Source organism: Candida albicans, chromosome R (genome assembly GCF_000182965.3).
Source record: "Candida albicans SC5314 chromosome R, complete sequence".
NCBI lineage: Eukaryota > Fungi > Ascomycota > Pichiomycetes > Serinales > Debaryomycetaceae > Candida > Candida albicans.
Genome location: NC_032096.1, coordinates 709,527 through 724,030, shown reverse-complemented (window position 1 = coordinate 724,030; position 14,504 = coordinate 709,527). Strand labels below are relative to the sequence as shown.

At 32.9% G+C, this 14,504-nt stretch overlaps 9 protein-coding genes and 1 non-coding gene across 10 annotated transcripts; 5 read left to right on the top strand and 5 right to left on the bottom strand. All coding sequences in view use genetic code 12, as the record gives it.

Moving 5' to 3' along the window:
• Positions 1-98: 98 nt before the first annotated feature.
• On the top strand, positions 99-1,439 carry CAALFM_CR03220CA (cysteine protease; the record flags this gene model as incomplete). Its single annotated transcript, XM_708141.2, has 1 exon — positions 99-1,439. The coding sequence occupies one exon, from the start codon at positions 99-101 to the stop codon at positions 1,437-1,439; it is 1,341 nt and encodes a 446-aa protein (XP_713234.2).
• A 163-nt stretch (positions 1,440-1,602) lies between these two features.
• On the top strand, positions 1,603-2,283 carry SSU72 (RNA polymerase II subunit A C-terminal domain phosphatase; the record flags this gene model as incomplete). The annotated part of the gene is made up of 1 exon (XM_708142.2): positions 1,603-2,283. One exon carries the CDS (start codon positions 1,603-1,605, stop codon positions 2,281-2,283), a length of 681 nt encoding a protein of 226 aa, XP_713235.1.
• A 219-nt stretch (positions 2,284-2,502) lies between these two features.
• Positions 2,503-4,842, top strand: CAALFM_CR03200CA (ribonuclease P/MRP protein subunit; the record flags this gene model as incomplete). Its single annotated transcript, XM_708144.2, has 1 exon — positions 2,503-4,842. The coding sequence occupies one exon, from the start codon at positions 2,503-2,505 to the stop codon at positions 4,840-4,842; it is 2,340 nt and encodes a 779-aa protein (XP_713237.2).
• Positions 4,843-4,977: 135 nt separating this feature from the next.
• On the top strand, positions 4,978-5,221 carry CAALFM_CR03190CA. The gene has a single exon (XR_002086426.1). It is a non-coding gene; the product is annotated as an uncharacterized ncRNA (small nuclear RNA).
• A 208-nt stretch (positions 5,222-5,429) lies between these two features.
• Positions 5,430-6,551, bottom strand: CAALFM_CR03180WA (uncharacterized protein; the record flags this gene model as incomplete). The annotated part of the gene is made up of 1 exon (XM_708146.2): positions 5,430-6,551. The coding sequence occupies one exon, from the start codon at positions 6,549-6,551 to the stop codon at positions 5,430-5,432; it is 1,122 nt and encodes a 373-aa protein (XP_713239.2).
• Positions 6,552-6,909: 358 nt separating this feature from the next.
• Positions 6,910-8,646, bottom strand: DPS1-1 (aspartate--tRNA ligase; the record flags this gene model as incomplete). Its single annotated transcript, XM_708147.1, has 1 exon — positions 6,910-8,646. The coding sequence occupies one exon, from the start codon at positions 8,644-8,646 to the stop codon at positions 6,910-6,912; it is 1,737 nt and encodes a 578-aa protein (XP_713240.1).
• Positions 8,647-8,919: 273 nt separating this feature from the next.
• Positions 8,920-9,747, bottom strand: CAALFM_CR03160WA (tRNA methyltransferase; the record flags this gene model as incomplete). The annotated part of the gene is made up of 1 exon (XM_708148.1): positions 8,920-9,747. One exon carries the CDS (start codon positions 9,745-9,747, stop codon positions 8,920-8,922), a length of 828 nt encoding a protein of 275 aa, XP_713241.1.
• A 176-nt stretch (positions 9,748-9,923) lies between these two features.
• SYS3 (Sys3p) lies at positions 9,924-12,611 on the bottom strand (the record flags this gene model as incomplete). The annotated part of the gene is made up of 1 exon (XM_708150.2): positions 9,924-12,611. The coding sequence occupies one exon, from the start codon at positions 12,609-12,611 to the stop codon at positions 9,924-9,926; it is 2,688 nt and encodes an 895-aa protein (XP_713243.2).
• Positions 12,612-13,046: 435 nt separating this feature from the next.
• SYN8 (syntaxin) lies at positions 13,047-13,847 on the top strand (the record flags this gene model as incomplete). Its single annotated transcript, XM_708151.2, has 1 exon — positions 13,047-13,847. One exon carries the CDS (start codon positions 13,047-13,049, stop codon positions 13,845-13,847), a length of 801 nt encoding a protein of 266 aa, XP_713244.2.
• Positions 13,848-14,037: 190 nt separating this feature from the next.
• On the bottom strand, positions 14,038-14,472 carry CAALFM_CR03130WA (uncharacterized protein; the record flags this gene model as incomplete). The annotated part of the gene is made up of 1 exon (XM_708152.2): positions 14,038-14,472. One exon carries the CDS (start codon positions 14,470-14,472, stop codon positions 14,038-14,040), a length of 435 nt encoding a protein of 144 aa, XP_713245.2.
• Between the last annotated feature and the right edge of the window lie 32 nt (positions 14,473-14,504).

Sequence of the window (14,504 nt, the reverse complement as noted above, 5' to 3'; positions counted from 1 at the left end):
CCCACAGACACACGAAGTGGGAGATTATACATTTTAATAGAAACACAGAATCAGTTGCTCCTTATCAGTAATTATACACCACAATAAACTTAAAGAATATGAATCAACCAAACCCGAACAAACAACCAATTGTCCAATCAACACTGGAACAGACATCCAATGAAGAGGTTGATACTGTTTTAGGTCGATTCACTCTATTTGTTAAAGACTTATCTAATGGATTAAACGGTAGTCAAGAAGTCCCGCCATCACAAGAAAGTGTTAGCGAAGAAGCAGAAGTTATCAGTAGAAAGATTATTGTATTGGGTCAAACATTTGATAATTTTGATAATGCCAATGATTATATTGAATCAAAACTTTGGCTATCATATCGTTGTGGATTTGAACCAATACCTAAATCAATAGACGGTCCTCAACCAATTCAATTTTTCCCATCAATTATTTTCAATAGAAGTACTATTTATTCCAATTTTGCTAATTTGAAGAGTTTATTCGATAAAGAAAATTTCACCTCTGATGCCGGTTGGGGTTGTATGATCAGAACCTCACAGAATTTGTTGGCAAACACTCTATTGAAATTGTATCCTAAGAATGAACCAGAAATTGTTAAATTATTTCAAGATGACACTAGTTCTCCATTTTCAATCCATAATTTTATTCGAGTTGCCAGTTTACTGCCATTGCATGTTAAACCTGGGGAATGGTTTGGTCCCAACGCAGCATCATTATCGATAAAACGTCTAGCTAGTGAACTACTACAAGATCAAGAAATCGATGGTATCAAAATCCCCCGAGTGTTTATTAGCGAAAATTCTGATTTATTTGATGATGAAATAAGAGATGTGTTTGCCAAAGAGAAAAATGCTAGTGTTTTGATTTTGTTTCCAATAAGATTAGGTATTGATAAAGTAAATTCTTACTATTACAATAGTATTTTCCATTTATTAGCTTCAAAATATAGTTGTGGAATCGCTGGAGGCAAACCATCTTCAAGTTTTTACTTTTTAGGTTATGAAGATACTGATTTGATCTATTTTGATCCTCATTTACCCCAAGTGGTAGAGACGCCAATCAATATGGATTCATATCATACAACTAATTATAACAGACTAAATATTAGCTTATTAGATCCTTCTATGATGATCGGTATATTAGTGACAAATATTGACGAATACATTGATTTTAAAACTAGTTGTCTTGATATTAACAATAAAATTGTCCATTTCCACCCACATACATTACCGGTGCAACAAGATTCAATAATCAATCAGTCATGGGAAGAAGTTCAGGATGAGGAAGAAGAGTTTATTAATTTAAATGTAAGTAAGATTGAAAATGAACAGCAACAGGAACAAGGACAACTGACGGATGCTCCAGATGAGTTTATTGATATCGGAAATCAACTGCTGCTGGTGGTACTGGTGCCTTCCAATGTGTGAGTCGTGTAAAATTGCCACCTGCAAAAAAAATACCAACCAAAATATCAGAAAGGCGAGATTCATTAAATATTATTTTTTTTTCTATTTTGTTTTCCTTTAATTCTTCATTTAACATTTATCTATCGGTGTTGGCAAATTCAACTTTATATCATTCATACTCATCATGTCAAAACATATAGAAGATAGTCTAAAAATATGTACAGTATGTGCATCGAATAACAATAGATCCATGGAATCTCACAAACAATTGATGGATGCAGGTTATGATGTGCATTCGTTTGGTACCGGTACTGCCGTTCGATTGCCTGGACCAAGTGTGGATAAACCTAATGTCTATGAATTTGGAACACCTTATCAAGTAATGTATGATGATTTAATCAGTCAAAAAAGCAGGAAATTATATGAATCAAATGGGTTGATACATATGTTGGAAAGAAATAAAAGTGTTAAAGAAGCACCTGAAAAGTGGCATAGAAATGCACCCCTTGGAAAATTTGATTTGGTTATAACATGTGAAGAAAGATGTTTTGATAGTGTAATTGATGATTTAATGCATAGAATGTATGATAGAGATCCCAGTGATAATGATGATGTTAAACGACTTGTACATGTTATAAACATTGATATTAAAGATGATAATGAAAATGCGATAATAGGAGGGAAAGGTATATTGAAATTGGTTAATATGATTCATGATTTTAGAAGGAAAAAGAAACAGGAGTTAGGTCATGACCTTGAAGATGAGCTGGATATAATATTAGAGGATCAAATGATGAGTATAATAACAGAATGGCAAAGAGACCACACAAATTTACCCACATTATATAGTGTATCTTATTATTAGAAATAAATTAATTGTTCTAGACTAAATGAAAGTAGAAGAATCGTTTGTAGGGCTGACTCAATAGCATGGATGGAGTTGTGATAGTTTTTTGTATGGAGTTATACAACTATCGCATGAGATGATGTGAGAAAAAAAAATAGAACTCCCAAGACACCCATCAACTCTACCACTAACCGTTCCTGACAATCCTAATTTGTTAAACTTTGGGCTATATCAATCATGAGTACCAATTCTAAACAATTGAATAAGAAAAAGACTCGATTGTATAATAGTCGAACGATTAAGAGTCAAATCAATGATCAGGCATATGACAAAAAACAACGAGTTTTGGATGTGAATTCTTTTATCCATTCACGAAACTTTGAAATCCGATCATTTGAGCAATCTCAACTAAATTCCAAAAATGCATCATCAACAAGAGTATTCCAAGATTTACCAAGAGCATTAAGACGTAGAGCAGCATCTCATAATGTGAAAAGAATCCCTAAAAGATTAAGGAAAAGAGCCAAACACGAGATGAGTTCTAATTTACCAGTCAAGAAAATGCCTCGTGGTAGAAGATTATATAAATTACTTGTCAGAAATAGATTACTTAAAGTGGCTTCAAAAATGAAGCAGAATAAGTATGATCCATTGGAAAACCTCGTCAATAAGAAAAATCTTCGTAAACAATTCAAAGCAATACGTGACGAAATCAAAAAAATCGACCAAGAAAAACCCAAACTGTCAACTGTTGAAGGTTTTACTAAGTTGAATAATTCAGTTGGGTCCAGGGATAATACCGGTGTCAATGAATTAGCCCCACGGCCAAAGGGAAGCATCAAGTATTATAAACGTCAAAGGGAATTTGTTTGGATACCTACACATATATGGCTTGTTAAAAGATTTCATATGAGCAAGAAATACGGGTACCAAATTCCATACACCCCTACACAGAAATGTTTCAAATTAATGAATCGTTGGAATAGACAAAAGGCAGTGTGTTTTGATACTTCTTATTTTCCTACGTTTATTTTATATGTAAGCGATGGGACAATGTTTGGAGATATAGCTAAACAGTTATGTGGGAAGAAAGTAAGTAAAAAAATTTTGAATGGGGAAAAATCATACAATGGATGGATTCATATTGACGGAGAAACAAAGGTATGTCCAGGGTTTGCATATATGAATCAGTCTTTGAATACCATAATGGTAAGGGTGGTTCCATCGATGTATGAACAATTATTCCAATCTTATAAGGCCAAAATAGAAAGTATCCCAAACTCCACAATCAATGATTGTCGATACGCTTTGGGAAGTATTGAATTATCGGGTCCATTGAGTATCAAATGTCTAAGTAAAATATTTCATTTTCAGAATATTTCACCTGATTTAAAAAACATTTGGGCATCATTATCAAAAATTAAGGATAGTGATCTTGTTCCTGTTGGGACAACATTCACTTTCAATTTACAAGACCCACGTATTTGGCAGAGACCAACCAAGTTGCGCCATAACCATAACGGAGACCAAGATATCTATGATATAATAATTGCATTAAATTCTTCCCCTCATATAGATCAAGATATTGTTAAAAGCTTAACCACCTCAGAAGGGAGATATGCCTCATATAAGGATCAATTATCAATAAAGGAATTGGGGAAATTCCATGCTAATCTAAACAAGAAACCATCGGATATTTCTCATAGTCAAATTCCAGTATTGTTATCCAAAACAGACAGCCAAAAATGGTTATTAATTCTTCCTTGGCACTGGATATTACCATTTTGGATTCAGATTACAAAGGTCACGGATATTAAACCAGGTGGATCCAAACAGATGCATCAATTTCAATTTGAAAATCACAAACCATACTATCCACAAGATTTTCCTTGGTCATACGATGGATGGCAATACAATAAATTAGTCGGTGAAGCAAATCAAATTAAAGCATCAAAGTTACCTAAAAGTCAAGTTTCAGTCCAGCAGTCTGAAAAGAATTATTCAGTGATTTTCAATGCTAATAAATGCGATTGGACGAATTTACGAAATATGGTATTGCTAATGAAATATAGCAAAATGGATAGGAAAACGATTAAAAAAGATTCGGGACAACCTGATTTTGCACAGTATGATGGTCCTGAGAGAATCATCAACTCTGTTCATGATTTGTTGCAAACTACAAAGTCAGTTGAAAATGATATTACCGACGTGAACGAAACAACAGTCGAATTGTATACAAACAATCAATCGCAAGTGGATTTTTACAATAACACCTACAAAATTGCAAATTTGGCTGAAATTGTACACACAAAATTACCTGTTGTTCAAGTAAGTCTTATAGTTGTTAATGATGGTACAATTGAAGATAATGCAAGATTGTATTCAGACTCAAGTGGAACTGATATTCATTGTGTTGGGTTTGTTACTACTGGAGCCATGAATTTGAATCTTGGAAAATATAGTGGCATTGGTACAATTATAGCTCAAAAGTGGTTAATTGAAGAGAATGGCCACAAGTTGTATGTTAGAAATCCAGGAAAGTCAAAAGTTTATAGTGTTTCCTTTAGGGTTATATAGAAAAGAACTACAAAAAATCAACGCCAAAAAGTTTTTGTTTGTCACACGACTGATTTGTAGTATAAATAGACTTCGAGAGAAGCAGAAATTTTTTTTCATCAATTTTTTTTCCCCTTCTTCTTTTTCTTTTTCTTCATACTTACCTAGAGAAATTACAGGAGATCAAGTAGTCTTGTAATCGTTATTATGATATAATGGCACTCACTTTAGACATTGCACATTACGTCATTGGGGTGTTTTATCTAGTAACGCCAACTTTCATTAATGATCTGAATCATTTGATGGAGGCTCTGGTGATGTTCTTTATGGGCAGAATTGGAGTTTCTTGATGGATGATTCGGGTTAGAAAGTGTGGGTCTTTTAATTTTTGATTTATTTCAATTCTAAGATCTGATCTTACTTCTTTGAAGTGAAGAAAAAGAGAAATACCTCGTTTTTAAGTAATTCACGTCTATTACTTTTTGTTCATGTTAGATGTGAATTTATTTAATGGCGTGTTAGATTCTCTAAATTAAATTACATTACTACAACTAACTAATTAACTAATTGTGTGGTTTTTGATTGCGTATAGAAGTGGTTAGTTTGATTTATTCTATAGACTGTTGTTGTGATACATTGACATTGGTGTTGGTCAATTTTGAATTTTTCCAAATCTTCATTAACGACTTTTTAAATAGATTAACATTGTAATCAATCACAGTTAGAGATTTCTCTTGGTTTGAATCGACGACTGAACCGTCTGCATTTTGTATGTTCTGTCCGGCGATTCCAATGGCGTTATCATCATCTTGTTGTATTTCCTTGTTGTCGTCATTTCTTATTAATGCAACCAACGCCAAACCACGAATCATTTGTTTCAAATATAGCACTGACCCATTTGACAAGTGACTTATGGATTTAACTTCTTTTTGTTTCCCATCAATGCCACCATTTTCATTATTTTTATTCTTATCATTTTCAACATATAAATCATCCAAGTCTATAGTGATATCAATAAACTCTGCACAAACCTCGTATGTTTGGATATCAACTGGTGATGAATCTGTAGCAACGTAAATTTTAGAATTGACATCAAATAAAAACACTTTATCAATCGATGAATGTTCTACCAAATTATCAAGCATGTTCTCTAATGATGATACTTCAGGGACGAGTTTTTGTACAATTCTTGAAAAGGCCTCATATATAGAATGATTGAAAATAGAAGTCAAATAAAAACTCAATTCCACTCCTTCAACTCCCAAATCCAATAATTCGTCTCCAGTTCTTTGCATTATATCTCTTTGTGCATCTATTCTATAATCTTCACTCAATCCATCAATCTTGTGAATTAAAACCTCTATATTTATCTTGGGATTAACTTTATAGGCATAATCAATAATCATCAGTAAATTGGTTATGGCGTTTAAATACTCATCTTGTGAGTCAATGACGTATACCAATGCCCCCACTGACGAAAACAATCTTTCTGAATCATAATTTGGTTCAAAATAATTCAACTGTCCTGGCAATTCCATAACTGATAAATCAATCAAAGAAGAAAATTGTTCAGTAATGGGTTTAGATGTACTTTCAAGATATAATGTATCATAAGGTTGCATATTGTGGAAAACAACTTTACAAATAGATGATTTCCCACTTCTACGCAAACCCATTAATAGGATTGTTGCGTTATTATCTTTAGGATTAGGTATAAGTGTAGCTTCCATTTTTGTAGGCACTGTAAACTTGTCAAATTTCTAATGATCTGTAGTGGTTCTTGGGTTGTTGTTGAAAAAAGTATGGGATGAGTGATTAATTATGTTTGCCTATCTTTTGTTGGTGTGTTTCTTTCTTTTGTCACATTTTATTATTTTTTTTCCTCTCTTGTTCTTCTTGACCAGCTTTATTTTTTTTTTCCAAATTTTTCAACCAGTCAAATTCAAAACATTGCTGCTGAGATAAGATGTTGCAAAATAATGAAACTACAGATGGACAAAGAACTACTACTTGGTTCATAAAATAGATGGCGTGAATTACAAACTTACATACATGTATACATATTTTATTTAAAAAAAAAACTTGCAACTATGGTCTTAAACGTTTTGGATCTCTTGGGAATAAGGAAGCACGACGAATATTCTTCAAGTCTAAGAAGAACATGACAACTCTTTCTAAACCGATACCACCACCAGCATGAGGAGGACAACCGTAAGTGAAGGCCTCAACGTAATCGTTCAAACCTGGAACATTTGGATCAACTTCATGTTCTTTCATTCTTTGAGTTAACAATTTAGGATCATGAATACGTTGAGCACCAGATAAAATTTCTTCACCTCTCATAAAGAAATCATAAGAGTTGGAGTATCTTGGATCTTCAGAATCTGGCATGGTGTAGAATGGTCTAACGGCAAGTGGGAATTTGTCCAAAATGTAAAAGTCGGTGTCGTATTTTTCACGAACCAATTTACCCAATAATTTTTCATTTTCAGTAGACAAATCTTCGAAATCATCAACTTCTTTACCAGCTTCTCTCAACATGGCAATACCTTCTTTAAAGTGTAATTTGACCATTTTGCCATCTTTTGGAATCTTGAATTCTTCCACGGGGAACTGTTTTCTAACAGTGGCAATCTCTTTAGAAAATCTGGTCTTCAATTCGGTGAAAATAAACACAAACAATTCTTCCAAGACTTCCAAGACTTCATCATAATGTTGTTCAAATGCCATTTCCAAATCTAAACCAGTGAATTCGGTCATGTGACGATGAGTATTGGAGTTTTCAGCTCTGAAAACTGGAGCAATTTCGAAAACTTTTTCAAAATCAGCAGCAATCAATTGTTGTTTATACAATTGAGGCGATTGAGCTAAGAAAGCAGAACCTTTGAAATAATTAATTTCGAAAACATTAGAACCACCTTCAGAAGCAGCACCAATGATCTTTGGGGTATGGATTTCTGTAAACCCCTTCTTTATCAAGAATTCTCTAAACAATTGACAAACACCAGATTGAATCTTGAAAATGGCTTGGTTTGTTGGAGTTCTCAAGTCAATAACTCTTGCATCTAATCTAGTATCTAAATTGACACCTGGTAATCCCAATTCTTCAGATTCTTTTTCGCTTCTTGAAGCATCTTCAATCAACAATGGTAATTGTTCTGGCGTTTCTTGGATAGTATAAATCTTGCTAATAAGGATTTCAACATCTTGAACAGTGGCAGATTTGATTTTTTCTTCAACTTTAGCTACTTTACCTTCGACTAAAACAATAGATTCCAAATTGATAGAGCCAGTCCATTTAACCATTTGTTTGGAGACTGCAGTTGCATCAGTATCTTTGTTAGTCTTCAACAAAGCTTGGATCAATTCAGATTGTTGTCTTAATGTTAAGAATACCATAGTGGCACCTTGTTGTCTGGTTTTGTGTACTCTGGCTCTGAAGGTTACAGTTTCCCCATCATTGGCAACAGACAAGTCTTTGAAAAGAATACGTTTTTCGTCAGCATTTCTAGTCGATGAGTTTATAAGTGGTAATTTCCCGTAATTCTCTTTAGCTGGATCATTAGCTGCTTCAGCTTCTCTAGCTGCTTTTTCTTTGGCCAATTGAGCTTCTCTTTCAGCCTTTTTGGCAGCCTTTTCTTTTTCTTTCAATAATTTCTTCAAGGCTTTTTTGGACAATGGTTGACCATCTTCACCCAAAACTACTTCTTCACCTTCAACATTATTGCTGTTGGTGGCAGTCGTAGCTGGAGCTGATTCATTGGCAATGGAAGCAGCTGGATTTTCACCAATGGATAATTCCTCTACTTTCTTTTCAACGGACATTTGTGTTGGTAATTGAAATCTATAATAAAAGATTAAGAGTTTTCGGAATGAAAAATTATAAAGGAAGAAAAAAATTTCAAGACGAAAAAAATATGAGTGTGTGTGTTTGCTCACAGTTATATTATGGAGTGACTTAACAATGACTAGAGCAAAAAAAAAAATATGTAGAGTTATAAAGATGAATAATAGGGATTTGAAATCAAGAATATGACTAACAGAAAGATTGAATACTTCTATGCATGGTGTATATTTGATTACTAAATGACTATTCTTCTATTTATCTACATGTAGTGTCTCATTTTGCTCTTGCTGTTGTTTTTCTTTTAATTCTCTCAATTCTTGTTGTCTTTGCAAACCTTCTTTGATCATACGTTGTCTTCTCTCTTCCTTAGATTCCTTATGTTTCTTTTTGGTAGTTTCTATTCCTTTGGTTTCATCTTCAATCATTCTCTCAATTGCTCGATGTAATTGTTCTAATTTCTTAAAGTTTTCATTGAACCTTTCATGGGAAATATCGGTGATATACTTCAAATATTCTTTAGTGACAAAACAATTCAAATCTTCTTCATCTACATTTTGAAAACCTATAGGAATATCCAATTTGATATTAATTCTAATTGCAACATTGAAATTGTTTCCAATACCTGACTCACGAAACCCATTATTCATTGCCAAAACGTACAACTTTTGTGCCATAGACTCATTACGACATTTAACATGCAAAATTAATGGTTCAAATTTATATAGTATACTTCTTGCACTAGCATTTTCGGGGAATTTGGATGTATCGTAGTTGAAATCAATAGAATCATACCAATTATTCAAGTCTTTGGGTTCATGTGTGACAAAAAGCCAACGACCCTCATGTCCCTTTGCAACTACTGATGTAGAATTATTTGTTTTCACACCTTCAAGAAAAATAGATACTCTCCCTGAACAAGATGAAGTGGTTACCATATCTCGATGACTGTTTATTGTATCGATTATTGGAAGACAATACTCATCGATTGTTCCTTTTGGTGATGCATCTAGATTGTCTGGACTATTTGAGGAAATTTCCAGTAAAATACTTTGTTTCTTTTGATCAAAGGAATCTTGCATAGTAGTAGATTAATGAAATGTGTTGTTGCAACTGGATCACAATAACTTACAAATATGTAGAAGATGAAAAAGAATGCTTATACATTGATTACAGTTGGGTTAATTACATAATTTTTTTTTCTTTGCTTGGGTGATAACTCGCACTACCAAGTGGATAATAATACATTAGTTACTACTCATTTCAATGCCATTAAGAACTTTTCTTCATCTTCTTTGCTGAATTCAAATAACGTTTTTAACACAGGTAATAATTGATCTCGTTGTTCTTTGTGTTGGAAAAACCCAAGTAAAACATTCTTCAAATAAGCCACGTTTGTTGCTTGTTTATCGTTGCTTTCAGGTGCAGTCTCAACTGGTTTATCCTGCTTTGTTGATGATTCAGAACCTTTACGTTCTTTCATGTACTGATACTGTTGATTCAAAATTTTATAGTTTTTGGATAAACGTTCAAATCTTAATGTGTTGTCTTCACTCAATTTCTTAAGGTTATTATTATAATTTTCAAGATCTCTAATTTTATTGGTGGAATTATTCAATGCGGTTCTCAACGTTTCAATGGTCGATGATAGCTCTTTACTCATTTGGGTTTGGTTATCGGTGCTTAAACTTTCCTTGCTCTTTTCTTCTTTTTCGAGAGTCATAACTTTGTTTTCCAATTTTTCCACTTTCAATTTGTACTCTTGAACTGATTCTTTTAATTCATCTAGTTCTCTCTGTTTCCTCTTTATTAAAGACGCATTATTTCTTTCAATCTCTGCTTTATCCTCCAATGCTCTAGCAATTTCAAGCTTAGAATCCTGCTTTTGTTGTTTCAACATTTCCTCGGCGTCAACTAATAACCTTCTCATATTTGAAGTCTCGCGGGTTCTCTCTTGTAACAAATTTCTGGCTTCAGTCAAATCATCCTCCAAACTTTCAATTCGTAAACTGTACTCTTTAGACTTCATCATCAATTCTTCATGTTGCTTTTTGTAAGATAACATATCGTTTGCCGATTGTGATTTATCTGCAATCACAATGTCTAGTTTATTTTTCGTCTTTTCCAACTCAGTAATTACATCTTGCTTCTCTTGTTGCAATTTTGTAACTTGCAGGTTTAATGACTTTGTATTTTCCATTAATACTTCTTGTTTGGTTAACAATTCATTTTTGTCTTTCAAAAAATCCATAGAATTGGATTGCAACTCGTTATTAGATTTTGACAACTCTTCAACTTTAGAGTTCAATGATTTATTAGATTGTTTTAACTCATCGACTTGAGTCTTTAGTTCGTTGATGGAATTATCTTTATTGGTTAATGAGGATTTCAATGAAGAAATTTCTAATTTCAAAGATGAATCATTACTTTTGAACTTTGACAATTCTGAGATTCGCTTCTCTAATTTTTCTTTCTCTTCCAGCAAGTTCTTTAAATCCTTGGTCTTGGATTCAAATTTGTTTTCTGTTGATTCGAGTTTTTGTTTCAAAGTTTGGATCTGTTTTCTCAATTGATCTTCTGATTTCTTGCGTTCTTTTTCTTTTTCTTTAGATTCTTTTGTAGCCACGTCCAATTCTTCTTTCAATTCTTTATTTTCTTTTAACTGAGAATTGTATTTTAATTCCCAATCATTTATTTGAGTATTAGTATCTTCTTTGGTGGTACTATCTTCATTGTCAATGGATTTTTGAGAATTCTTTAGAGACTTGATTTCATCCTTAGAGGTTACTAGCTCATTGCCTATTTCCTTAACCAGGTCTCGTAAATCTTCTATCTCCTCATTCTTATCGTTCAATTGACTCTTTAATGTTCTGACTTCGTTAGTCAATTCTTCAACCTCGGTTTCTTTGGTAGATAATTGGGATTTCAATTGAGAAATTTCAGTATTCAACACATCAGAATTGTCGCTGCTATCACCCACGCTACTATCTTTATCAGTGTTTTCTTCTCCAGAAGAAGACTTATCTTGATTGACCTTTTCTGTTGGCACCTCTTTGGGCTCTTCCAATTCTGTATTTAATTCCTTGCTGTTACTAGATGTATTAGACTCAAGATCTTTAATCTTGTTATCACGATCAGTTATCTCAAGCTTCAAGCTCTCTATTTTTTCCTCTTTGTCTTTAAGGTCTTTTGTCAATTTGTCATTCTGATTATTGATTATTTCCAATTCTTCACTCATTGAATCAATCTTTTTCCCCATGACTTCTTTTTCCTTTTGCATCGTATCTAATCGTTTGACGTCGTTGTTAAGTTCTTTATTACTTTCCTCTAATTTAACTATTTTGAAGTTCATGGTATTATTATCTTTAGTCAACTTTCTAATCTCACCATTGAGTAATTTTGTCTTCTCATTAAGACCATTCAAATACTCAACTAATAGTTTACCTTCTGACAATGAACTGACTGGTGTATTTTCTTGTAATACTTTTTCGAATATTTTAATTATTTCATTCTTTTTCTTTTCGATTTTATATGCATCTAGTAAAATAGGGTACTTTTCTTCATATTTGGCAAATTTCTTTAGTTTTGATTTGATAGGTGCCGGAAGTTGATCCAAATCTAATTGTGGGGCTGCTGCTGCTGCTGCTGCTGTTGTTGTTGTTGCTGTTCCATTATCAGTAGTATCTATTGTAGTGTTGTTTATTGGAGGCAGAGTAGCTTTTTCCGAGCCCTCCTCCGTGGAAACATTGTTGGAAATTTCTTCATCGCTTGGTTGTGTCAATTTGGATACATCAGGTGTTTCAGTGGCTAAAACTTTGGCACTTTTCAGTAATTGGTTTAATGACTCTGAATTAGTAGTAGATTTTGGTGATTTTTGATTTTGATCAGACAAGTTATTCAACTCATTGATCACATCTTCTGAGAAATTCTTAAGTTTCGAAAACATTTGATTTCTCTTGATAGTTGAAATTGTGCTTCAAGGTAGTTCTTTATTTTTTCAATTTAAATTGGTAGATACTTTTTCTTTGAATATGAAGTGGTAAAAGTTTATATTGTGGAGATAATTAGTATTGTCTTTTAATTTTTTTTTTCTAGGTGGTGGTGAATGGATTCTAATTTGATCTCGGTAGGAAAAAAAAAAGTAACAATTAAATCAACCACATTAGTTGTCAATTTTTAATATGCTTATTCTGTTTGAAGTAGTAGTGCGATTTTGCGTGGGCCGGATAGCCACACCTGCATGGACAAATAGTTTCTTTTTTGTCGTTGTAAATTAAACCGATTAATTTTTGTTTGCGACTAAACTTTCTGTTCCTTTTTATTTGCCCTTATCAATTCATTGGTAATTCCAGTCTTCTTACACACATACAATTCAACTATCATGACTATAAAAGACATTAAACTTACTATTTCCAAAATAAAGTTCAACTTGGATGAAATAAATAATTTGCAAGAGGAAAGAAACAACATATACGACTTGGATTTAACTCCTTCGAAAAATGATAACTTTGAAATGATAAGCTTGATACTGAAAACACGACAGTATTTTACTTTTATCGAACAAGATATGAATGATTACTTTGATAATCTAGAGAAAAATGGGATACTAGATGAGTTTATGAATTTGGTTAACCAGTACACCAAAATATTTGAGGAACTATCCAATGACACTAATATCGATATATCGGAATATAAATACGTGTATAAACTTCCAACTCCCAGCCAGAATGGCACAGAAGCCAATCCCGTTCAAAAGTCGGTTAGGTTTAAAGATACTCCTGACGATAACGATGCTAGTGAGCTAATGGGAACTAGACATACATTTCAACCATACAAGGATGATCCAGACGAGGACAGCTCAGTCGAGCATGAAGATATATCTGATCATCAAATGTTTGCACAACATCAACAAACATTGATGAGACAAGACCAAGATCTAGATGTTTTGCACCAACTGATATCGCGCCAGCATATGATGAGTCAGGATATTAACCATGAACTTGATGATCAGTTGATTATCTTGAATGATCTAGAACAAGGTGTCGATCTGTCTTTGGGTCATTTAAATTCTGCAAATACACGATTAAGGCATTTTAGAACTTTAATGAGAGAAAACGGTAGTCTAGTCACTATTTGCACCTTAACAGTTATATTAATATTATTATTAGTTATACTTAACTAGAAGAACACGTACTTTCAAACTCAAACACGCTTTTTATACATCATTATTTATAAATATATATGTATATATTCATAGATTATATTCTCTTTTTAATTTTAAATAAATAAAAAGAATGACATTGGAAGAATACAGAAATGATGGTTCTCACCACATTTTCTGATATTTGTCTATTTGTAATTCCCCTTGACTATTAGAAATTAAAGTCATCGTGTTCTTCTTCTTCAGTATTAAAAAACCAGATAAAAATAATAATGTCGCTGTATACAATGAGACCACCAATTATACTCATAATGGTTGCCCCTAATTCAATTAACCCACAATGGTAAAATGTCAATGGTAAAGCTATACCACTAACAGTCAAAAACCCAGTTATGTATTTGCCAAACTCCTGTAATGGTGATTGTGTTGAATCATTACTATTGCCATAATCATTGAACGTCAAGAAATTATAATCTCGTGCCAGCTCAATGGAATTGGCTATTAAATTTGGTAATGGAGCTAGAAGGAAAATTAATATTACCCAAAGTGTATGGTAGTTGTTGTATAATGCACATGACAATAATATCAATAAAAAGCCTGATGCTAAAAATGCCGATAAAAATATAATTTTATTCAATGGATTCATTATTGTTTTGTATCAGTGAGGGCAATAGATTG